Here is a 25,301-nt window from a genome sequence, read left to right as displayed (position 1 = left end):
TATTATTTGCTGATTTCTGTAGTTTAGATAGTCCCACAGCGCTGATTTCAAGTTACCAACGTGATGTCACCGTACACAGAGTTGGGAAAGATGGCACCACCATCTCCAGGAAGCCACTGTGCGCCAGCTCCAGCACACAGCTCAAAATGCTACTTCTGACAATCTGGTCAAAGGAGGAGAACATCCTAGATGATAACGAATGAACTCACAGTTATACGTCTTGCCAGATAAATTGTGAAAAAGGTTTCAAGGAGTTGTTCATTCATTGAATTCAAAGGGAGGGAAACTGAATTTAATGACACCAACACAATCTGTGGAAAGTAAAAGTACCAAATTTTGATCACTTTAAATAAGGAAGAGCTCTCTAACAAGCTTAACAGAGATTTGCTCTTCATCTTGAGGTCCTAGTTTCCTTTAACCTGGAGAAGTTGAGGAAAAGTTGGAAGATCTCAAAAGAGATGGTTGAGAATGGAATTACTGTCAGGGTTCTCTATATACTTTGAGCCTGTGAAGCTGGGACTGCAGTTAAACTCAAACATAATGAATCTTGTGATTTGACATTGTGGACTATATCTAAATTTATACAAGAGATTTTGAGAAATTGTTTGTAATATGATTAAATTTTTAAATTAACAGAATAGAATAAATATTTTATATTTTTAAAATGTCAACCAATATAAATTTTGCTTATAATTTCTGGAAGTAATGTCATAATAAAATAATTCATACATCCCTTCTAACCCCTATAGTCTATCTTTTCAAGCTTGGAGATGTTTTGTTTGTTTGTTTCCTTTAGTCTAGCCAAATATTTCTCAGAGTAATTTCATATTTTTCTAACAACTATCGTTAAACCTTTAAATCCCACAAATCCTAACCCACAGTTTAGGAGACTAATTGTAATTCAGTCTTCTAACCTTTCAGTAAATGTAAAGTGGAAGAGTTTTAACCTTCTGTTGAGACCCTGTATACACCACTTCACAAAACCTACATTTTTCTATTAAGGCTCACCAAGTACTAAGTCCTTTAGCCTTTGCGATGTTTTCAAGCACAGCAGTAAGCTGGTCCACTTGGTCCTTAAAGTGAACTAAAAATAATAATCCTCTTCTGAACCTTGTTGCTGTCCTGGCAGTCAGCTCTAATCCCTCCATCCAATATTAGGACATGGTTCTACTTGAAATGCCATGTAATTGAAATTACAAGCTCTGTGTTCTTCCTGGAACTAAGCCAGAGTATTTGAAATCAGCTTACAGCATGCATATACTGAGCTAGGAACTGCCATGTTACAATATGGGATAAATTATGGTCATTGTTCCAGTTTACCCAGGGGTCAACTAGCGCTAAACACAATGTGAATTTCCTAAAATACTGAGGTTTCCAATAAGAGAGTCCCTTTCCAGGTTCTTCTGCCTTCTCCAATAATAATGCTTTGTTCTCCTATTCTTTTGTGCACAGTGCCTGCCAGCTAGTACGAGCTCCAACAATTTTAGGAGAACAAAATATAGTATGAAATCCACAGGCTTTAGAATAAAAGAGAATGTCTCTTGAATCCCGGTTCCAACATATACTAACTCTGCAACTATGGATATATTAACCTTTTAGAGCTTCTATTTCTTAATCTTGAAAATTGGGCATAATGATTCCTGCCTAGTTGGAATACTATGAAAATAGAGCTAGCGTCTGTGAAGCCCTTAGACCACCGTAAGAATGGAGTAGACACTGAATTAGTGAGCTATGATGATAATGAGGATGGGTAATTGATTCTAAGAAGAGTTAATTTCCCTGGACATTCTGACTTTCCAGGAGCAGTGGATCAAAGCAAATCAGTCCACTCTATTCATGTGGATTTTAGAATTTTCAGTCTGTGGATCATACAAAGTTTTAGTTTTTTATTATGGTAAAATAAACATAACATTTACAATATTAACCATTTAAAAGTACACAAGTCAATGAAATTAAGTGTATTCACAATGTTTTACAGCCATCACCACTATGTAATTACAGAAAATTTTCATCTCTCCAAAGGAAAACCCCAAATGATTAGACAATGACTTCACTTTCTCCCCTCCTTTCAGCCCTTGGCAATCCCTAATCTGCTTTCTGTCTCTATGAATTTGACTATTCTGGATATTTCATATAAATGGAATCATACAATATGTGACCTTTTTTGTCTGGCTTCTTACACTTGGCATAATATTTTCTGTGTTCCTCCATGTAGCATGTATCAGAACTTTGCTATTTTATGGCTGAATAATATTCTATTGTATAGAATTTTGTACTACATCTTGTTTATCCATTCATTAGTTGATGGGCATTGGGTTGTTTCCACCTTTTGGCTATTGTGAACAGTGCTACCACAAACAGTCATAAAGAAGTTTTCTCTCTGAGCACCTATTTTCAATTATTTTCGGTACATACATAGGAGTGGAATTTTGGGGTCACATGGTAATTCTATGTTTCACAGCTTTAATTTTATGCCATTAAAAATTGCAAAAGAGAAATTTTAAAAGTTCAATATAAATTTACCATACGACCCAGCAATTCCACTCCTAAGAATCACCCATGAGAAATGAAAACATGTATCTGCAGAAAGATCTGCATGTGAATCTTCACAGCAGCATTTTTCATAATAGTTCAATATTGGAAACAACCAAAATGTCCATAAACTCATGAACTAATAAACAAAATGTGGTGTATCCAGCAATGAAATATTACTATTTACCAATAAAAGAGAATGAACTACTGATCATATTACAACATGGATGAACCTGAAAAACATTATGTTAAGTAAGAGGTCAAACCCAAAAGACCACATGCTATGTAATTGCATATATATTAAATGTCCAGAATAGGCAAATCTATAGAGACAGAAAGTAGATTAGTGGTTGTCTGGGACTGGGAATAGGAATAAAGATTAACTGCAAATAGGGCATGAGGTATCTTATTGGGATGATAATGATATCTTAAAACTGGATTATTATGATGGTTGTACACTAATGATATTTACCAAAAATCATTGAATTATATACTCGAAATAGGTGAATTTTCTGATACATAAATTATATCTCAGTAAAGTAAAAACAGTCGCATAGAGGAAAATGCAAGGTAAAAAACTTGCTATTCCTCCTTGTCGTCCATTGCTACTCTGGGATAATAAATTTATCACCCTACTAAAGGATCACAAATACTCCTAATTCGTGTCCTTGCCATTTCTATAATTGCTCTCCATTCAAATCTAACCAGATCAAGTAGCCACCAGGTTATTTCTTCAAATATTCCAAAATTAATAGAACATGCTCAGTGGTATCCAGAGATCTCTACGGCCCTCAACCTAGCATGCAGGATCCACAATCTACCATAATGTCTACAACTCAATAACAAATCATCTGCTACAACACTGCAGGTTTCTATGGTCCTTGCAATAATACCACTTATTCTAAACTCCAAGACTTCCTTACACGTCTCTTTCTCATCTAGTGTGTTTTACTTCTTCTCATAGGATGTAGAAAACTTTCCCAACATTTAAGATTTCCTTCATTTCATTTCCTTCAAGAGTCCTTTATTATGCTTTAAAGCCTACTTTAGTGTTCTGTAGTCATATTTGTCTTAATCCTTCCTTTTTACCCTTAAACAGATGGTACTGAGCTATAGAGAGCTCGGAAACCAGATTTCCTGGGTTTGAATCATCACTGGACAATTTATAAATTGTGTCCTTGAGAAAGTCTAATTAACCTTTAATTAATTTACTCATTAATAAAATGAAGATAATTTGCCATTGATTCACTGTGAAAAGTATATATCATGCATGAGAACACTTAGCACAGCAACTGGAATGTTGAAAGAATCAGTAAATGTCAGTTCTTATCACAACTTTTATTATTTTTCTATATTAAATTTTAATCTAATTGATTTCTAGTGAATGCCTTTATTCTTATGACTAGATGATACATTCTGAAAATAGAAATTATACCCAATATGTCTTTGTGTTCTCAACAGCACTTGGCACAATGACTAGCCAACTATTTATTGATTGAACTCTTGATTGATTCATTCATTAATTAAAATACTGAAGGGCAAATAGTTTCTGCATCTATGGGTGTAATGAAATTGTTGTTTTTTTCCTGGTTCTGCCTGAATGTCTATCCTCTTGAGCTTGTCTATACTTAGACACAACAGTCAAATAGCAACTGCAAAAGGAAGCAACACAATGTGTCACATCATCAGCAAACAGAAAAACAACAAATTTTACTTTCCAGAGGCCCTGGGCTGAATCATTCGTTTATTCATTCCTTTGTCTGCATAATTTGCCCTGGCATAAAAATAAATAAGACCAGTTTCTAACCTCAGGGGGTTAGAATCTAATAGACTGAGATAGACTAGAAACGAAATTCCTTAAAGTATCATAGCACATAAGACTGAGGTGGGCACAGGAATGCAGCAGCAAATGGGGCAAAAAGGAAAGACATAAAGGGAAAGGATTTGGAAAGCTACACATTAATAGAACATGGGGGATGTCTTGGTGATTCAAGAAGTGAAAAAGAGGTTAAGAGAGTTTTCCATGAAGTGAAATATCTAAGTACAAAAGCTTGAAACTGACATCTGTGGTTCCAAGGATGGCAAACCATTCACAATGGCTAGAGGAGCAGGCTACAGGGTGGAGAGATGGTTGGGTCAGATTATTGAGAGTAATGTATGCCAAGCCAACAACTAGTTTGAATGTTATCTACCAGAAACCGTAACATGATCAGATTTTTATTTTAGAAAAATGTCCTTAGTTTTGAGTAGATGGATTGATAGACTATAAGACTGAAGGGATAAATAAAATTTTCAAAATAGCTTGGGTCAGACATGGTAAGAATTATGAATTAAGGCAAAAACAAGGTATATTTGAGGATTTCAGCTTTGACATTTCAAAACTGAAATGCCAATAGGACAGCCAGTGACTAGGTTCTACGTTGTTATTTTTCTTCTTCTTCGTGGTAGTGGTGATTTTTGGTTTGGTTTGGTTTGGTATATAAAATTCTGAACCTCAGGGAGAGATCCAGAAGAGAGAACTGGACTTAAAGCCAACAGAGGTCATAAGCGTGAATGACACTACCGAGAGAGAGTACACAAGATGAGAAGAAAAAACAAGAGAGACAAGAAGTAGTATCTAAACACCAAAATTTTAGGGGTAGACAGAGGAAGAGACCTAGTAAAGAGGACTAAGATAGGCAGAGAGTTAGATAATCAGAGGACAATGATTGTCCCTGAAAACAAAAGAAGCGGGAGCTTCAAGAATAAGGAAGTGGTAGTCAACTACGCCAATTTCCACAAAAAGATTAAATAAAATGAAGGCTCATGATAATTCATTGGATTTGGATATGAAGAAATAAACGTTCACTTTTGCAGTAAATTAAAGAACTAATGAATGGAAAAGAAGCTGAGTCTCTCCAGGATTTTGATGTAAAGGGCATAACAGGAAGGGGTAGTAATAACTAACAGTGAAACATGAAATAATTCACATATTTGTTTGCTATTGGGAGATGCTTGAGGATGTCCATAGCTTGAAGAAAAAATAAGAAAGGATGGGTTGAATATAGAATGAAAGAAAGAGAAGAGATGTTTTTAGATAGAAGGAACAGAATGATTTTTCTCAAAAGCAGTTCTGAAAGACGATAATCCAAACCTCTTCTTGTGAGACTGGATGAAAAATAAAGGTGAGGGGCTGCTCATATACAAGAGAGTATAGGTTTATGGGATCTTAAGAGACTTCGCACTTGATGGACCTAAGTCTTGTTTATTTGTTCAGCTTTGTTTGTTGTTGGTTTTGTTGTCTTGAGAAGTAGGGAGCTAGGAATAGGTTTGGGATAGCTGATACAGAAAATGAGACCGGAAGCTGATTAAGGACAGCTGATTATGGACTGCCAAGGTGAACTGAGAATAAAATTAGAAGGCGTTACTACTGCATTGCAACAATCTCCATAATCACGTGATTTCTTTCTGTAGGGCTCATCAGCCTCTGTGTAAAAATATAGTGTGACTAGGTTGGATGGACCCAAGGCTGGACGTGAGTAGCAAAGGAAGGCTAAATGGGAAAGGGATTGATGTTGTGCATCACTGAGGTCTCAGCTAAACAGAGCAGCCATAAGGAGCCAATGCCAGGGCTTGGAGATCTTAAGGAAGTCAAAGAAGGGGAGCAGTGGGACTAACGGAGTGAGAAAACTGAAAGGAGGGTATTATCAGTAGAGACTAATACACTGGAATTTGAGTCCAGAGATAGAACAGAACTAGCTCTGGTAAGGTCCGGGTGTGACCATAGGTGTGAGATATTGGATGGACGCTACTGAAGAATAGAATGTAAAGACATTTTGAAGATAGCATATTGGATAGATTGGTTATGCCAAGTGTCAAAGTCCTCAATGACTAAGTTGACATTGTATCAAATAATGGGAACCTCAGAGGAAGAAGAATTTTTATCTGGAGTTGAAAATGAATGGTCAGTAAGTTGCAATGGAGAACCAGGATAAACACAGTATTGCCTCTTATAACTGGTATGAGAAAACACTAAGTATTTGCATGAAAGGATGAGAAGAAATGGTGAAGAAATGTCTGGGAGAGTATTAGGTTTCCACTAAGGACACAAAGAAGGCAGCAATAAGTAAAGGGGTTGAAAATACAGATCATTTTATTTTTCATAAGAATTCAAAATTAGATAGTTTTAAGGGCATTCTGGGTCAGGGAATGCTTTCCAAGCCTGTTTTAGAATAAAGGACATGTCTTGGAGGTATTGGGACCTCCTGGTTTCCATTGCCAACCTGATCACGACTCCATTACTTATATTTATACTGACATAATAGCTACAATAACAGTAATAATAATATCACATCATACTCAAACATCTGATTAGGAAGTATCATTATATAATTAGATAAAAGGAGAAACTTCAAAAGAGATTAAAGGTCACAAAATGGAAATTACTCAGACCCACATCAGCCAAGGCCATAGGCTCCAGCAAACTGGGAGGTACCCAAGACAGAAGAGCTGCAGCTTTAAGTGCAGTTAAAAGAGTTGTTATGTTATGTTTGAAGTACTCCATGATATTCTATTTAGGATAATAGCCCATTGGAAAAGGTGGCTAATGAATGAAAGAACACCCAAATATTCCAGAGTGATTTTTTTTCCTCCTTCGATTTAATCCAACAAGCATTAACTGAGCATCTCCTCCTCTTGGCACTGTGCTAGGTGCTGAATATCTTGAGATGAATATGACTCATTATGACAGAAATTCTATTTTCTCCTTTATTATATTATCGGTAAAAAATATCTCAATGTTGATAATCACAGAAACCATACCATAGACATCTCCGAACTCATATCAAACACAGTTAAAATAATTTGGTTGATGATTTTGCAAGCCACACTGCCATCTATTTGCTAAAATTCTACAGGACATTCAGAACATACCTAAAGAAATTCTAATTCTATGTGATTTGGGGCAACTTATTCTCTCTGAGCTTCTTTTCACTTCTTTAAAATGGGGATAACAACAATACTTACTTCCAGGATTGTTGGAGTAATGTAAGAGTGTTTTATAAACTGAAATGCACATATGAATGTTAGTTCTTGATTTCTGAAACCCAGCCACAGAGATGTATAAAGACAAAGTTTGTCTTGTTACAGTCTCTTTCACTGACTGTGTGAAAACACATCAAAAGTTGACTATTTATTTGACATTTGCACATGATGGCTGAGCAAAGACTGAAAAAACACAGATAAAATGAGTATGTTACACTTGAATTTCCAATATACAAAAGATGATTTATTAAGTTTCTTTGCTTTCCTTTTATGTCAACAGCTGTATGAAAAAAAATCACTCGTCTAAGAAATAGAGAACATCAGTCTTCTCTTGTCTAGCAGAAAAACAGTCAACAGTGGAATAAGGAAGTTTTCCTACATGTTAAAGAGGTGTTGTTGAATCAAAGTTCATGAACTAACTTCATTCTGTAGAATCCACCTCCCAGGACAGAATTTAAATAATTAAGCAGTCTCACAAAAAGAGAGAGAAGTGGAAATTTGGTGTTTTACAAATTTGGATTAGGAGTAATATAGTTAAAATTTAATGTCTGTTAAAAGTGAAAGTGATAAGATTGGCTTGGGTCAGCCCTCGAGTATAAAACACTTCCTCATGAATTTTCAACAATTTTAAGTTATTAATGACATATTGCGTTTATGGGGTTTTATTTCTTTTCTCTCTCTCAAGTTGAGGAGCAATTCAAAGATGCAGTCAAATATTTAATTAAATCTGTATGGACTGAATTAATCAGACATTCTTGCAAGTGATTTAAAGAATAAGAAATTATAACTGCAGCTTCCTTTCTAATTTTGTCAGTCTTGAAAAAGGTTAATATCATTTTGCTTAATATAACTGAATGTGTTTGCTACTTGACCAAACGAAACATGATTTTCTAGGACCTTAAAGGCATTCAAAATCTCATAAATTTCCTTGTAAGAAAAACAGCTTTTATAATTCTTTCAATCCTTGAGCCCTAAAAGTGTTTAAGAAAAAAGACAAAACATTCACATGATGCAAAAGGAACAGAGAGCTATATGTTAATGTTAGTGCTCTATAAGGAAATAAATACTCAAATTTCTGAATAATCTGAACAGTAATTTTCAAAGTTCATTTATATCAGGGCAATTCTTATTTTTGAAACAATCTTACACCCAAACCTTATGTATTAGGGTGGTGACACTGGAACTGCTCTAGTTGAAGGGGAGCAGAGCCCAGAACAGTGCTCCCTATAGCACAGTACATGCTCCTCAGCCTCCAAAAACAGATGGAAAAGTGATTACTTGAATTCCCGTAGTGCCACAGAGTGGGTGACTGTGGCTTTGAAGGATGACAGACTTGGGTTCTGTCTTAGGCTGTTCAGGTTGCTTTAACAAAATATCATAGATTGAGTGGCTTATATATAACAGAAATTTATTTCTCACAGTTTTGGAGGCTGGTAAGTCCAAGATCAAGTTGTCTGCAGAGTCTCTTTTATAAGGGCACTAATCCCATTCAAGAGGACCCCACCCTTATGACCTAATCACCTCCCAAAGTCCCCCACCTCCAAATACCATCACATTGGGGGTTAGAGGAATAGGTTTCAACATATGAATTTTGAGGTGACACAAATATTCAGTCTATAGCAGGTTCCAATCACATTTCCACCATTAGTTGTAGTTACTTACTTTAGTAAGACTTAGTTTCTCCATCTAAAAATGGAGATAAACTTATCTCACAGAGGGCTTATACAATTTTAAATAAGTTAATGCAGGTAAAGCTAAAGCATTTCACATGGTTACAGCCAGAGTCCCTGCTCTCAAGAGGATATAGTCTGAGAGTTGCTAGCCATTCTCATTTCCCCTTCCATATGTTTATTAACATCTATAGTAGTGAATCTCAAGCAGGAAGGCCTGGCTCCCTTGATGATTTGTAATCCACTATCCTCCAGATGAGAATTCCTGGGTTGGACTTTCATGCAGGCAAAGAAGTTCAAGCAGCGTGGTGCAGAGATGTTAAGATAGTGAGTGTGGCTGCCCTGATCCAGGGCTGAAGCAGACAGAGGGATCTAGGATAGTTCCCAGCTTCCTAGATTAGTAGACTGGGAGAAACAGTGGTGGTATTCTGTAGGAAGAAGTTTCTGCTGAGGGTAGGGGTGGTGGCCAGAAGAAAGAGATGAAAAGAGAAGAGATTTTGAGGTGAAAGACATGTTGGGCATGGAAAAGACTGCAAGTATTAGAGTCAGGGAGTGTTCTTTCATCCTGTGATCCACCAGAAAGGCAATGCAGTGAGGCTAATCCACCAAAGCATTATTGATTTCCCCCGAGTTGATCACTAATGGTCTCAAGTGGTGGGACCACAGGAAGAGAGACAAGTGTAAGGAAATGGTATCCCTGAAAGAGATAAATGATCTGCACATCCAAGATCCGAGTACTGACTGCTCTCATTTTATTGTCCTAGGGCAGCAGGTTCTCCAAGCTGGGATATTTTTGTGTCTTCTTGAAGAATAGACTCTACATGGATATTTCTCAACTTTTGTGGTCTCCAAGTATAATGTCTGCTAATTTTTAACTATTTTTTTCTTGACATCATTTGAGGTATGTCTCCTTAAGCAATAAACCCTTTATGTTTCTTCTTTGATTGAGTGGTTCTTCTAGAAATTGCCTTTTATGACATGTCTGCTTTCTTACTATTGGAATGCAAATACTTTCTTAATAAACATTTAAAAAACATCAGTGAAACTTAAAAAGGAAATGACAAGTTCCCGAAATTCATATTTAAATAAAATAAATACAGGCATCTGATTCATGATTCTTAAGAAATATGAATAACTTTTTATAGTTGTGACATCATAGAGAGATATTTACTTACAAATTACTCAGCTTCCTTTTTCCCAAGAAGGTTGTGTTATTTCTGAATCAAATGTCCCAATGTACTGAACAAAATAACTGGAAGTGAGGATAGCAATTATGTCTCTAATTTAGAACATTCTCGTGAAAATTATTTAAGCTTTGTATCAAAAACGCTGCAAAAATCACTAGATAAAATGCTTTTTATATAAGCAAACTAAATAATCTGCAGAGGCTGGTGAGTAGATTCCTGTATTCTGGCAAATGATACACCAAACTTCTCTTGAAAAACCAAATCCTAAACCTATATTAAAAAAAAAAAATCACACAAGAAGTCACATTTCAGGACTGTGATAAAGAACAGCTAGTTATTGTATGGTGGTTAAATTCTTTGATTTTGCAAAAGAAGAATGAAAAAGAGGGATTTATCTACTTTATACTAAAACAGGTAAAGCTACAATAACTAAAACAAAAATAGTGCACACGTCAACAGAAGCTAACTCTCCACTGTCCAGATGATAGAGTGGTTAAGTGGGCAGACCCTGGATTTGGGCCACCTGGCATGGGTGCTGTCTTGGCTCCTTGGCTTACCAACTGAGGTACCCAACGCAAGTTATCACATCTCCCTGACTCTAAGTCTCCCCATCTATAAGTTGGGTATAATTAAGACCTGTTGGCAAACAGTAAGGAATAATGCGTGTAAAGTATCTGGCAAAAATTTAGTATTAAATAAATATTAGTTATGATATTATTATACCTAGTAAATTAAGATAAAAAGAAAAAATTCAAAATAAGAAAGGGATGGGTTCTCAAAAACAAATGACACTACACATGTTATTTGAGAACATATTGTTAGATCCTTGTTTCACAATAACACTAAAATAAATTCAAAATTGATTAAAGAATCTAAGGGGGAAATGTAAGAACTTTTAGGTAAATATCTAATATTGGGGAGGGAAAACTATGTCTAAAAAAATGAAAGAAATCAGAAAGAGAAAAGTAATAGTTTAAGTATAGTAAAAAAAATGATCATGGACTTCCCTGGTGGCACAGTGGTTAAGAATCTGCCTGCCAGTGCAGGGGATAGGGGTTCAAGCCCTGGTCCAGGAAGATCCCACATGCCGTGGAGCAACTAAGCCCATGCGCCACAACTACTGAGCCTGTGCTCTAGAGCCCACGAGCCACAACTACTGAGCCCTCGTGTAACAACTACTGAAGCCTGCATGCTACAGACCGTGCTCCGCAACAAGAGAAGCCACTGCAATAAGAAGCACGCGCACCGCAACAAAGAGTAGCCCCTGCTCGCCACAACTGGAGAAAGCCCGCATGCAGCAACGAAGACCCAACACAGCCAAAAATAAATAATTTAATTAATTAATTAAAAAACTATCAGGAACAATATTAAAAAGCAAAAGAAAAATTACTAAAAATATTTACCACATCTATAAAATAGAACAAGTCATTATGCATAATGAATACTAACAAGTCAACAGGAAAACAAACACCCCAAAAGAAATATGGCTGATGGCAAGGAAAAACAATTCATAAAAAATAGAAATACATGAGTCTAATAAGTATACATAAAATTTGTTAATTTGTAATCAAAGAAATTTACTAGTTAACAAAGAAACCCAACTTTATGGGCTAAAAATATTTCATATTACCTTTATCAGTGTGATAAATTAATTTTGTGAATCTTTTGTTTATTCACTTATACATTTTAAGAGAATATTTAATTCTAGGAAGGGTTTAGGAGATTCCTGGTTAAAGGGGCAAATGAACTTTTTCGGGGTATGTGTCAAGAACTTTAAAATAGTTCATATTCTTTGACCCTTTTAGGAATCCAGCCTAAGGAAAATTAATGATGATTTTGTGCAGTTATCTCCAAGCATTACTTCTAAGCCCCAAATCTTAGTGTTTCCCATACCTTTTCACATAAAAACAAACATAGAAAATAATATTTGTACAACACACAGCAGGACCTGGAATCGGCTATTTGCACCAGAATGTGACTCAAAGCATTTAAGAGGAGGGCTGGAATGCTTGGATCCCAACACATCTGTCAACAACTCATGACCATCCAATTCACAACCACCATTAGCCTTGGACAAACTAACTGGGAATATCCAACCAAAAACTCCAGCATGAATTCAAATATAACAACTCTGTATTATGGTTTGACACTAAAATAAAAGTCTTAAACTTTAAAAAGGTATGAGGATATTTGGTCTAATAGATACTAAAACAGATAAGGCTGCAAAAATATGTGGGTATTAAAACTAGGTTTATAAAGAGTTTTATGTCAGACTATTATAATTATGTAAAGGAAGGAAAAGCAGGATGCAAAGTTGCTAATGGACTATTTTCCAAAGTTCAAATTATGATATGACATATTTACAGATACACATGCATAAAAATACTGGAAAAATAAAACAAAATGTGAAAATTCATCTTTTATGTTGTGGTTTTGGATTTTAAACTATACTCTTTACTGAATTTTCCAAACATTTTATAATAAATACTATTATATTTATAATTTAAAAATAAACAAATTTGAAATAAAGAAGACTGTAACATAGATAATAGGAAGTTATACCAAATTTCGTTTTTGAAATATTTTGCAAATCTAATGTTGATATTGATGTTGATATTTTATTAACTTTGGGAAATCTCTCTAGAAATGTACAATACACAGAAAAGAGGAAAAAAGAGTTCAATATCTTAAAAAAGCATGGACATTCAATATGACCCTTTCAAGCACAGTTTCTAAAATAATCTTTTTCCCTAATGTTCTTCTAATATACATCATTATGTCAACATAATAGCAGGAATATATCATATTTTTTCAGTTTGAGTCAGCACAGTCCTGAGACTCAAACTTTATATGTGGCCCCTTCTTATCACAGGCCAAAAAAATGATCTTGATTAGATTAATGTGGTTGAGAGGGCAAGGAAGCCCACAAATGTTTAAGTTTCTCTAGGAAAGCACTTTGTATCCAATCATTTTAATGTAATCTATGTAGTTTTTATAGCTGAAGAAGATGAACATGTAAGAGAAAACCTTTTTGTGAGGATCTTAATGTTTTTCCATCCCCACTAAGGGACTCAATGTTAACTTCCTGTGCTCCACACACAAAGAGACCATTTCAGCACGCATGCTGCACAGTTCATAATCAGAGTATGAATAAGGTTTTTACCTCACTACACAAAAATCCATATTGCTTTCCTTCTGCTTCAGTATATTTATATACCAAACAAATGAAATTTGCAGTAGCAGGCAATCATTTGAGTAAAGAATTAGCAATAACTTGAAAATACTGAAAATGTCAAAATACATTTTCTTTTTTGCCCATCATGTTTATAAGAATTAATGGATTCGTCCTGAGTTGGAATCCTCAGGACATAAATAGCATGTTGACATACATCTTCTTGGGCATTACTGGCTTATAAATCAATTGTATCTACATTAGTGCATATTAGGCCACTCTTTCTTCCCAACTATCTTAAAAATAAAATTCAGAATTTAACTGATCCCAAGAAATAATTTCATAATTCTACTAATGGAGAAACAGTGAAATTATGTAGAGAGACTGATTAATTACAAAAGCTATAGTCAATGTTTTACCACTCATTATATCATGCTTTATCATCTCAGGCCATTTTTTTTGGTGCAAATGTGACATTTAGAAGTTACATTTTTAAAATTCATGGAAGTTTTAAAAAATAATATTTGCATAGGTTTAGGCAAATATTTCCACCAACAGTGTGTAGAAATCAACAGACCTGAAATGTCAAACAGAAAAATCCCAGTAGATTCCAAAATTTGGTTAGGTAACTTGCCGACTATAGTACTTGGTTTTAAGCAATTTATTGGCATCCTAGATCTGTGAGTGATAAAAGCCAAGCAAAATTCTACAGGATAGAAGGAAAATGAAACAGTAAAAACCTTTAGGGTTGAGCAAAATGTGTACCAATTGCTATTCTTTAGCAGATAATCCATTACTACAATTAGCTGCCAGCAATTTGTCAACACTGTATTTCAAGGGACGAAATCCACCATAATTTATTATTTCTACTTGGTGAGATGATAATGAACATTAATTTCTTTCCTTTTTTATTTTGCAAGAGCACAAATTGAAATACGTTTAGTCTTAATTACATAAATGCTAGCTGTGATCCTATTTTTCCACGCTAGGTATATAATGCAAGAAAAAATTGCAGCTTGTTCATTAACCTGTACATTCAACATTTCTTCCACTGGCCAGCTATTTAAATCAATTTACATAGAATTACAAACTGTATAAAATATGTACAACAATTTACTCATCATAAATTTATACCTGAGTATGAAAAAGAATTTTGAAGATGTTTTACTGAAAACATTTAAAATGTCAAGTTGTGAAGATGATGAAACAGACATAATTTTCATGGCAGGGGTTGTTTGTAGGGAGGAACACTATCAGTAAGAAACAAGGTGGAAAGTAGAAGTATCAAAATTCATAGTTAAAGAAATAGTCTAAAAGTCCACTAAAAATTCATACCCAAATTTTATACTGGAAAGCTATGGGGGAAATTGTTTTAATGCTTGTCAAGTCTAAGTGATAATTTTATAATTTTACATCTTATTTTTATTAAAGTATAGTTGATTTACAATATTACCTTAGTTTCAAGTGTACAACACAGTGATTTAATATTTTTATAGGTTATACTCCATTTAAAGTTATGATAAAATATTGACTATATTCCCTGTGCTGTACAATATATCCTTGTACCTTATTTTTTTTATACGTAGGTAATTTTAATTTTTTTAAATGTAATCTTTTTATGGCATGCCTTATGAGAGAAGAGGTAACAATCTGGGAAAGAAGAAGTGGTAGTAAAGAAAGAATCTCCAAGGAAATACAAGGCATTTGTGCAACCTACATATTGTAAAAGTCATATGATTTCAGCAGATTTCAAAATTTTCCTTTAGTCTCAGCAATAAGTGATCATTGAGTGTAGTGGAATTCTTCTTTTAACACAATTCCCAAGAGCACCCCGGATTTGTTATAAGAGGATTCCACTGTACTAATTAACAATAAGACAGGGAATAGAAATACAGGTGGAACTCTTTGCTGACCTATTTCATTGGCTGAATAAAATTTTTTAAATTAGCAAAATCAATTTACCTAATTCGACCCAATAAAAAGAAATTCACTTATAAACAATGTCTTTCCTATCAAAACTCTTTTCTGAATTTCTACATCAGCTGTATGTTACTGGAATTATGCACATAAGTGTTTCTTTATCTTCATGTCTTCCAGTTACAGTTGTTATCAAAAGAATACTATATCTAACCCAAATTTACTCTTTTTTAAGTTTATATTCATGGGATCTTGAGAAAATGCAGTATGTGTGGGAAATTCCAACTTCAGAAAATTAGGTCCACACCTTGCTACTTGTGAGTAGAAACAGAATCACTGAAGAGTGAAAAAAAAAAAAAAAAGCTATCACCTGTCCCTAGAACATCAATTTAAAACATGGTTTGTTTATTTACTAATTCAGAAAGCACAATTAATATTGCCAAGTCAAGCTTCAAAGTAATCAAAGTTTACCCCTAATCCAGCTAAGTAGACGTCTACTTTATTAAGATGATTCTGTAATCACCTGAGTCTAACTTTTGCATCAAGTTTGCCGAAGGAATCTTTTCTGAGACATGTATTATTTTCCTCTTTCCTTTCCTTCTGAGTACCCTCTGAATTTTAAGATCTCCTTCTCATCATGTTGCTCTGGTTTCTCATACTCCTTCAATTGTCAAGGACACAAGCAAGATCAGTAGTCTTTTATGCTCCAGATTTAATGATCACTTGCTCTCATAAAAATTTACCTGTCTCATGATTTAGTCCCTCAAACTTCACTTTTTCACTATCAGCTTAATCTAACAAATAATCCTATCTTTAATATTGGCTACTGATAGTGGCCTAATTTTATTCTTTCTATATTACATCTGCTGTTTAATAGTGGCTCCAGTGCCTTAATAATTGTATGGACCCTGACAAGTTCTGTGAGAGTTTGGGCACTGGGAAATATGAATATATCACAGAAGGGTTGTCAAATCTAAGTGATAAGTCATAGGACTTGCAAAATTCAGAGACGACTGATACTGAGTATGTGAAAATGCTTAACAATTAAAAAGTGCTATACACATATGTGATATCATTATCATTACTACTACCATCATTCTAGTTAGTTTTACCTGTCTTCTCAAACAGATAAGACTGTTCAGAAGGAAAATATACTAAAAACATAACTTTTAGTAACTCCTAGGAATTTTAGGAAATATTTCCCTACAAGAGTCCTTCTTTTTTTTTTTTTAAATTAATAGCTACTTTATTTATTTATTTATTTATTTATTTTTGGCTGTGTTGGGTCTTCGTTTCTGTGCGAGGGCTTTCTCTAGTTGTGGCAAGTGGGGACCACTCTTCATCGCGGTGCGCGGGCCTCTCACTATCGCGGCCTCTCTTGTTGCGGAGCACAGGCTCCAGACGCGCAGGCTCAGTAACTGTGGCTCACGGGCCCAGTTGCTCCGCGGCATGTGGGATCTTCCCAGACCAGGGCTTGAACCCGTGTCCCCTGCATTGGCAGGCAGATTCTCAACCACTGCGCCACCAGGGAAGCCCAAGAGTCCTTCTTTTGATTTTCCTTCTGCTTTAACTAAGAAATGATGACCAGTTACATAAAGTCTTATAGGAGTCAGCTTATGATGGACTGGTCAGTACTGACCAATGAATAAAATAAATGAGACTTACAAAGGAAAAAGAAAAACAGTAAGATATTGAATGCTAAATATCTTTCTTAATTATCTTTTCATCTTCCCATTATGCTCCCATACTTGTTTAATACTTTCAAAACAAAACAGAATTTCCAAGATTAAGAAACTAGAGGAACTGTGAAATTTTAAAAATCATTGATAGTAAGTCTTTATGGATCATTGATCTAAAAAAGTTTATGTACTCTATTTATGGACTAAAAGGTCATTATCAATATCTGCTGCTTTGTATTTTCTTCCTAAGACTTCCTTTTTGTTGTTTCATTTTTAATGAATAGATTTATCTGACAAATCCAGCTTTAATCTTTACAAGGTGTAGATATGCTGAGACATTCCAGAACAGAAAAGGAGGAGGGAGAGAGGGAAATTCCAAAAGAATGATTTGCTTATTTGGGGGAGGATAAAAATGTAAATCTAAATATTGCTTTTACCTCACTCAAATATTCACAAAATATTTTAAACACCGCTTAAGCCACTGGGGAAAAAAAGTTTCCAAGAGTCTGTTACCCACTTATTAATATCCAATACCCAACATGGAAAGTTAGCAAATAGAGACAGCATGTGTTGAAACTACTCTAAATGGTTTTCAACATTTGTGGCATGTTTATATTTTTGCAGGAAATGACTCAAAATTTGCTTTGAAGTATTTTGAACTTCTTATGGTAATAAAGGAAAAAAAAGTTCTGCTTTGTTCCAGTTCTCCATTAATATTTAGATAAAGCCACAATTTTCTTCTTGATTTACCAAAAATACAATTGTAAGTAATATTATTTAGGGAATTTCCATCTAGAATATCATCAATCTGATATAATTTTTTAAATCCATGTTTTCTTCATAATAAAAGCAGCTACCATCTAGAAACTATGTTCAAGGTCCTGATATTAATTTATTTATCCATTTATTGTTTATATTCCACACTTACCCCCTAAATTAAATGTTTAAATTTACATTTGACTTTAAATGGAAATACAGAATTTTTAAGAATTCAAAATCTAGTGAATGTGATAAATGAAAAGTTAAATTGGCTTAGGACAAATTTCTGCATTAGAAAAACACTATGTGAGCACTGTTGAAAAGAAAGCAAAAATTTCCAAAGGTCAGTTTGAAACCACTCAGAAGTTTGACCAAAAAAACTATTTTCTCTTTTTTTTCCTCTTTGGGTTATTAGGTATTATTAAGTAAGCTAAATACTATGGACAGGACAAATCTTGATTTTAGAAAATTATTAGAAAAAGAATTTAATGGTATCTTTTGAGATATGAATAAGGCTTTGGTGGAATTCACAGATGATGAAAAAAATCTTTGCAAAAAGTGATGAATGACAGATTATCCCAAACTGAAGGATGACATGCTTTTATCATCATGAGATTATGAAGATTATCATGCAAGAGATCATGAGATTATCAATGCATACTCCAACACTCTATGATGTGGGAACATTATTTGAAACCCTGCGTTTGGTTGTGGCATAACCCACACTTTACAGGGGACTTGGCAAACAAGAATATGTTCAGAGAAAGCATCCAGAGGAAAATGAAATATTTGAAAACTACACAATGTAAGAATTGGTTGAAAGAACAGATTGTGTTTTGGCTGGAAAAAAGTGTCAGATGGGACATACTAACAGCTTCTACTATCTGGAGGTCGGTTCAGCATAGGAAGGACTATTACCTCAGGAGTAGAACTAAGACCAATGGTTACACGTGATTGTGAGAAATGTAAGAAAATGTCTAACAAATAGGAATAATCTGTTTATAAAAGAAACAGGAAGGCACTAGAACTGTCAAGAATGTGCAGTAGAAGGGAAACTGACTAGTGCTCAACTCCTGACCTCATTGCTTTTTTTAAAAAAATTAATTTTAATTGGAGTATAGTTGCTTTACAATGTTATGTTAGTTTCTGCTGTACAGCAAAGTGAATCAGCTATTTGCGTACATATATCCCCTCTCTTTTCAGATTTCCTTTCCATTTAGTTCGTCACAGAGCATTGAGTAGAGTCTGACCTCACTGCTTTTTTTAGCTTTGGGATCTTGGTCCAGTTACTAAACTTCTCTGACTTTCCATTTCCTTATCTATAAAATGGATGTTCTTGCGTTGGATGAAAGTGGCATAGGAGGCCAGAATACTGAGGTAAGGGAGAGGAAATCCTGAACTAGATGACCACCATGCTTCTTCCTATTTCTAAGTTTCTACTATTTTATAATAAGTGAAAATAAGATATTTTTCATCGCATGGTAAGAAATTATTGCTAAATAATTTCTCTTATTCAACATATAACTATTATGTTGTATAATAGGTATAGAGTGCCTACTATATATAGGCACTCTTCTAGGAATACAGAAGCAAAGAAATGCACAAAAAATGCTTGTCTTCATAGACCTTATATTATGTGGGAGGAGACAGACAATAAATAAGTAAATCATATAGTATAGTAGAAGCTGAGAAGTGCTATATAGAAAAATAGAGAAATTAGAAATTTTAAATAAGGCCTGAGAAGCTTCAATGAGAAGCAGACATATGAACAAAGATATATTAATTTCATCAGTAATTGTAAAATTAATTTTATTATGAAATCCATTGAAAAATGTGGTACCCTCAACCAAATCCTGTGATCCAAATAATGTTCCAAATAATGTAATCTCATCTGAGAATGTTATGGACTGACTTGTGTTCCCCCAAAATTCATGTTGAAGTTCTAACCTTTAGTACTTCAGAATGTGTACTAAATAGGATTAGTACACATTCTGTACTTCAGAATGTGTACTAATAGGAAATAGTATTTTTAAGGAGGTAATTAAGTTAAATGAGATCATTGGGATGGGTCCCAATACAAAATGACTGGTGATTTATAAGAAGAGGAGATTAGGACACAGACATTTTACAGAGGGAAGAACATGTGAAGACAAAGATACAGAGAGAAGGCGCTGTCTGTAAGCCAAGGAGAAAGACCTCAGAAGAAACCAACCCTGCTGACACTTGGATCTCAGACTTCTGCCTCCAGAACAGTGAGACAATACATTTCTGTTGTTTAAGCCACCCAGTCTGTGGTGCTTTGTTACAGCAGCCCTAACAAACGAATGCAGAGAATACTGTAGTATATTAATCCAGTCTAAATATTAAGTTTAGGATAATGCAAGATTGCATAGCCATTTTTAGAGCAACTCAGAATCTTTTACAAACTTTATATTTAGAATTTATATGTAGATTTCAGTTTTTTCTGTGTTTATCCTTTTAACATTAAATTGCATTGAAAATCTTAAACCTAATGGTTTCCTCCCAACATACTCTATGGAAGAGATATAGTTTAACCAAAATATCACAAGGACTTCACAACTGGTAATACCATGCTTAAGTTATATGTAAACTTTCAGGATATGCAAAACAGTTATTTTTCTATCAGGCTGTATATAAACTTAGTGAAGTTTAAGATGGCAGCTCATAATCTTTTAGAATGTTCATGTGCACAAGCAAAAAGTTAATAATACCAGAAATTAGATTTTCCCACCTCCTTCAAATCTTATTCCCCAATTGCTGAAAGAGCTCAGTCCAGCTTTGCTGGGTACCTGTAATCAAGCTGGCCACCTACTCATACAAGCAACTGCATGACTCTGTGGAATATACTGGATGCATGTTATAAAATATTCTTTAGTTTGAATAATATTGTTTCCTATTCCCTTTAGATGTTCCTATTAGTGATATACATTCGTTTTAGAGATAAAAATAAGTAAATGAATATACTTACAGGTCCTGTTAATCTAGATGCTTTCTCAAATTCTTCACCCTCTTCCATCAGTGCTTCTTCGCTTCCAGCTAAAGAATCTGTTTTCACAATAAGAATGAATAAATTAGAGTCACATATTGCTTACTAACTCTCTGATATATAAACCTATTACGAGAAGGATATTAAAGTGACTGAACCAGTTGTTGAAAAATCATAGTGTTTGTGATTTAAAATAGGGTGTAGAGTGTTATTTATTTAGCTTAAAGACAACGTATGAAAAACGTTTAGTATTTCTAATTTAAAAGGGCACAGTGAAGTCAGGAATTTGCAGGAGCTGCAGTCATCTTAGGGCAACACTCTTTTTGGCATATTACTTAGCTAATTGTTGGAACTTTAACGTCCTTTTTCTGTCTTGTAATTTTGTATTTGTTTTATCCATCAACTTTTTTTTTTTGCTACACTATTTAGGTATCAATTTGTGTTCTCTCTTTTAAATGGGATGAAAAATTCTGAAAAGTCTGGAGAAAAGTACATATTATTAAATGGTGGTAGGCTTTCCATTTTAATGTATCAAGCAAAAAGTTATAATTATTCACTTGACTAGATTGATGAGTGGGTGGGTAGCAACTTTAAAATATGTGAATAAAATGATGGCAACACTTTCCATATGTCTGCTGAATTAAATTAATTATAACAAAGATTTCTACAGGCTATAAAGAATTCTTCAATAAAGACAGATACATGGAGCATCTAGAAACAGTCTGTATTTTAATACCTTCCATTCAAATAAAAACATCAGTTAAGAGGAAGGTATTCTAAACCACTGAAAACTTTAAGAATTGATTTCTTATATTTATTAATTTTAAAGAGCCATATGCCTCCCTAAAGAAGACTTTCTTCAGATTCACATACATATGGAGACAGATTTTTTTCCTGTTGCATAAAATGTGTGCTCTGGGAAGAAAATCAGAACATTAAATCCTCCAAGCCCTTAATGGCCACTCAAGACCAGAGAGACAATGGAAAGCTTAGCACAAATCCATAAGCATAGCTTTTGAATCATGGAGCGCTATCTCCGATAATTTAGAATTTTATATTCAAAAAGAAAAATAAGATTGGGATAAATGATGAGAATTATATCAAGTTAAAAATATTAATCTATTAATGAAGGAAACTTGAACCCCTATCTATTAAAACCCCATTGTAAATGTGACACTAGATAGACTCTTTACATTATAATGTATAAGTTAGCATAATTCAAGTCCTCCACGACTGAATTATATTCTGCAGAACTGTGAGCAAATATTACTGTAATTTCAGCATTCACTTGGTATTTTTTCTGTTTTATTTGTGTGTTGAAATTTTTATTTGTGTAGAATATTGACAATAAGTAATATTAAAATGTTCTATTCTACACTATAAAGCAAATTATTTCACTTACAGAAGAAAACGCACTCTCTTGTGGATTTGCTAGGTTTTTTATAGTTAGAAGTACTATACAATAAGTGAGTTCTCAAGTTCCTCTCGGTGAGCAGTTAATGGTTTTAAAGAGATATTGTCATTGCATTTGTTTTTTATGCATATGTACATTAATCAATTCATTCATCCATTTATTTGTGTATTTGTATATTCATTTATTCAAAAAAACTATATGCCAGGCTCTCAGCTAGGTGCTTTCAAAACAAGTTGAGCAAGAAAATTTTCTATGACTCTTTCTCTCTTGGAATTTATTTGAACACCTTTACAGTATTGATTTTTTTAATAAAAATTAACATTTATAAAGGGAAGGTATTGGTAACTTTATACGGTTTTACATCTTGTTCTGTTCTTGTTTTGGTTGAATTCTTCCTGGTTACTGGTGCCATATCCAGTGACATCTACAGTGTGAAAAGATCTATTCAGCTCAGCATAAAGGGACAACTGTGAAGTGCGCCAGAATATTTGTGAACTTACATATCTGACAGTATTAAAAGTTAAGTTGAAAGGACCCTTAAATAGCCCAAATCTAGTGATAGAATATTAATCTAACAAGTTAGTAGGGACAATAAACATCATGAAATAAAACCTTAGTGTTTAAGGCTGGGAGGGGTACACTCCATTTTTTTAAAGTGTTCTCAGTACTTTGCTTATTACCAACTACTGGTGGGTGCATATGTGTAAACTATTTTGTCCTGTCTATTCCAGAGCAATTTCTTCTAAGTATAAGTGATTTTCAAAATGCAAGCAATGAATTCTTTGAGCTTTTTAATAACATGGAGGGGAAAAATGAGTCTCTAAATCTGTCAAATGTTAGAGTTTATCTCCTCATTTGAGAGAAGAAACTGAAGCATCGAAAGATAAAGGAATTTTGTCAAAATCTAAGTTTCTGGTAGCACTTGGACTAAAAACTTAGCCTCTGTGGTTGATTGGGGGTGCTGGTAAGGACCTGGAGATCTGTAGGGTTTGCCACTGTTTAACTTCACTTAATGTCTTCCTGTCATTGTTTTTACTTTTGCTGTTTGTGTCATAACAGGTTTTTGTTAAGCACAGAATTATACCTGTTCATAGAAATATTTATGTTTATTGAGCCAAGCTCAATGTGGATGCATATTTAACATAAAAATCACATTAGCACTTTTTGGATCTAGCGATTTGACTAACTTAAGTAGAAAAGAATGTACTGAATCAGAAAGCATACTTTGGAATTTGTTGATTAGGTCTCTAATATCTGAATGTGAGGAATGCAGGATATAAGAAGTTCAAGAAAGGAGCTTAAACTTAATGAATACCTTTTCCCCCAGCGAATGCAAGTAAGTATAATCAACATATTACTGATGCCTTGTTTAATTTTCTAAAAAATTTAAATCCTAACAATACTCAGTTATTATGTAAACATGATTGTTGAAGGATATATTTTCTGTAGATCGGTGGATTGGAGTGGTTTCGATAGAATTAAGTATATATATAATGGGCCAGTAGTTAATACCTGTTTTGTATCTACTTTTTTTTTTTGAATTTTATTTTATTTATTTTTTGTATCTAGTTTTATATTGAGCATGGTGGAGAACACAAGAAGCCCTCAAGAAGCATATAATCCAACTGAGGTAAGAAGAATAAACACACAAGGAGTAATTCAAAAACAATTAGGGGTTGGGGATTTCCCCGGTGGTCCAGTGGTTAAGACTCTGCCTTCCAATACAGGGGAAGTGGGTTCGATCCCCGGTCGGGGAATTAAGATCCCACATGCCACGCGGTGCCACCAAACATTAAAAAAAAAAGAACCATATCTTATTTAAAAAAAACAAAAAGCAATTAGGAATTGAAAAAAAGAAAACACTGCTGTGGGCTGGACTTCAGGGAGACTTGACATCATCTTAGCACATAGGATCTGAACAGGCAGAGGGAACGAGAAAGAACTTACTATGAGTTGGAGAAAAATGGCTCAAGTAAAGGTACACATGCAAGAGTACCAGTGAGGAGAAGCCAGGATGACTCCAAAAGCTAACGGAGTGCCAACAAATGGCCAGCCTGGGGCCCCTAAATTGCTAATGACACACGGCTCACCTTTCACTGGCAGCGTTAAAGGTTCGTCCTGAGAGTGTTTCATCTCATCAGTACTATGAGAGATTTGAGTGTATAGAAACTATTACCTTTGTTTAGTATTGTGCTACACTGGCATTGGTTTATGTTCCCACAACACTTTATTTTTTAACTTTTATATATAATGTTTTTAATATCTGATATATAAAAAAGTACATATAAAATACACATGTATAATAAAATATATATATATAGTACATTCAAGTTACAAAGCACAATGATAAAATAAACACCCCAAACCCACCACCTAACTTAAGAATTAAAACATTTCCAATAACCTTCATATACCTGTGAGCTCCTTCCTAACCCCTTCTCCTTGCTTCCCCTACCCCCTGAGAATAACCACCATTTCGAGTCTTTCATTCCCTTTTTTCAATATAATTGTATCACTTAATGTATGTTTTCCTAAAGAATATACTATTCAGATTTGCTAGTTTTGAGCTTTAAAAAAATGACATTCTATGACTTGCTTTTGTTCAATCAACATTATGCTTTTTTTATAGACATTTTATTTTATTGAGATACATATTTTTACAATTTTTTTTTTACAAATATTATGCTTTTAAGACTCATTCAGTTGTGAGCTGCAACCTACTCATACCAGATTGGAAGACCCACCTGCCATTTCAGATCAGTTGCTTGAAATCAGCATTTATATTATGTTATATTTAGATTATGGAAGCCGTCAATCTCTACAAACCAGGGCTTTCTTTTTCAAAGAAACAGTTGTTCACATTTACCAGCACATCACTGATTTCATCCATCCTATGTGTGTAGCTGAAATGCATTCAGATTCCTACAGTGTAACAATTTTAT

The 25,301-nt window shown here is 34.2% G+C and overlaps 1 protein-coding gene across 1 annotated transcript in view; it reads right to left on the bottom strand.

The window, feature by feature from the left end:
- The window catches only part of LOC309646883 (uncharacterized protein C8orf34 homolog), a 351,104-nt gene that overhangs the window by 76,005 nt on the left and 249,798 nt on the right, over positions 1–25,301 (bottom strand). Inside the window, 1 exon segment of the mRNA XM_082433666.1 lies at positions 20,928–21,004. Coding sequence (XP_082289792.1) covers positions 20,928–21,004 — 77 coding nt within the window.

Source organism: Balaenoptera physalus, assembly GCF_965194825.1.
Source record: "Balaenoptera physalus genome assembly, chromosome: 17".
Lineage (NCBI taxonomy): Eukaryota > Metazoa > Chordata > Mammalia > Artiodactyla > Balaenopteridae > Balaenoptera > Balaenoptera physalus.
Note: the sequence above shows the minus strand (reverse complement) of the source record. Positions and strands in the feature narration are given on the sequence as shown.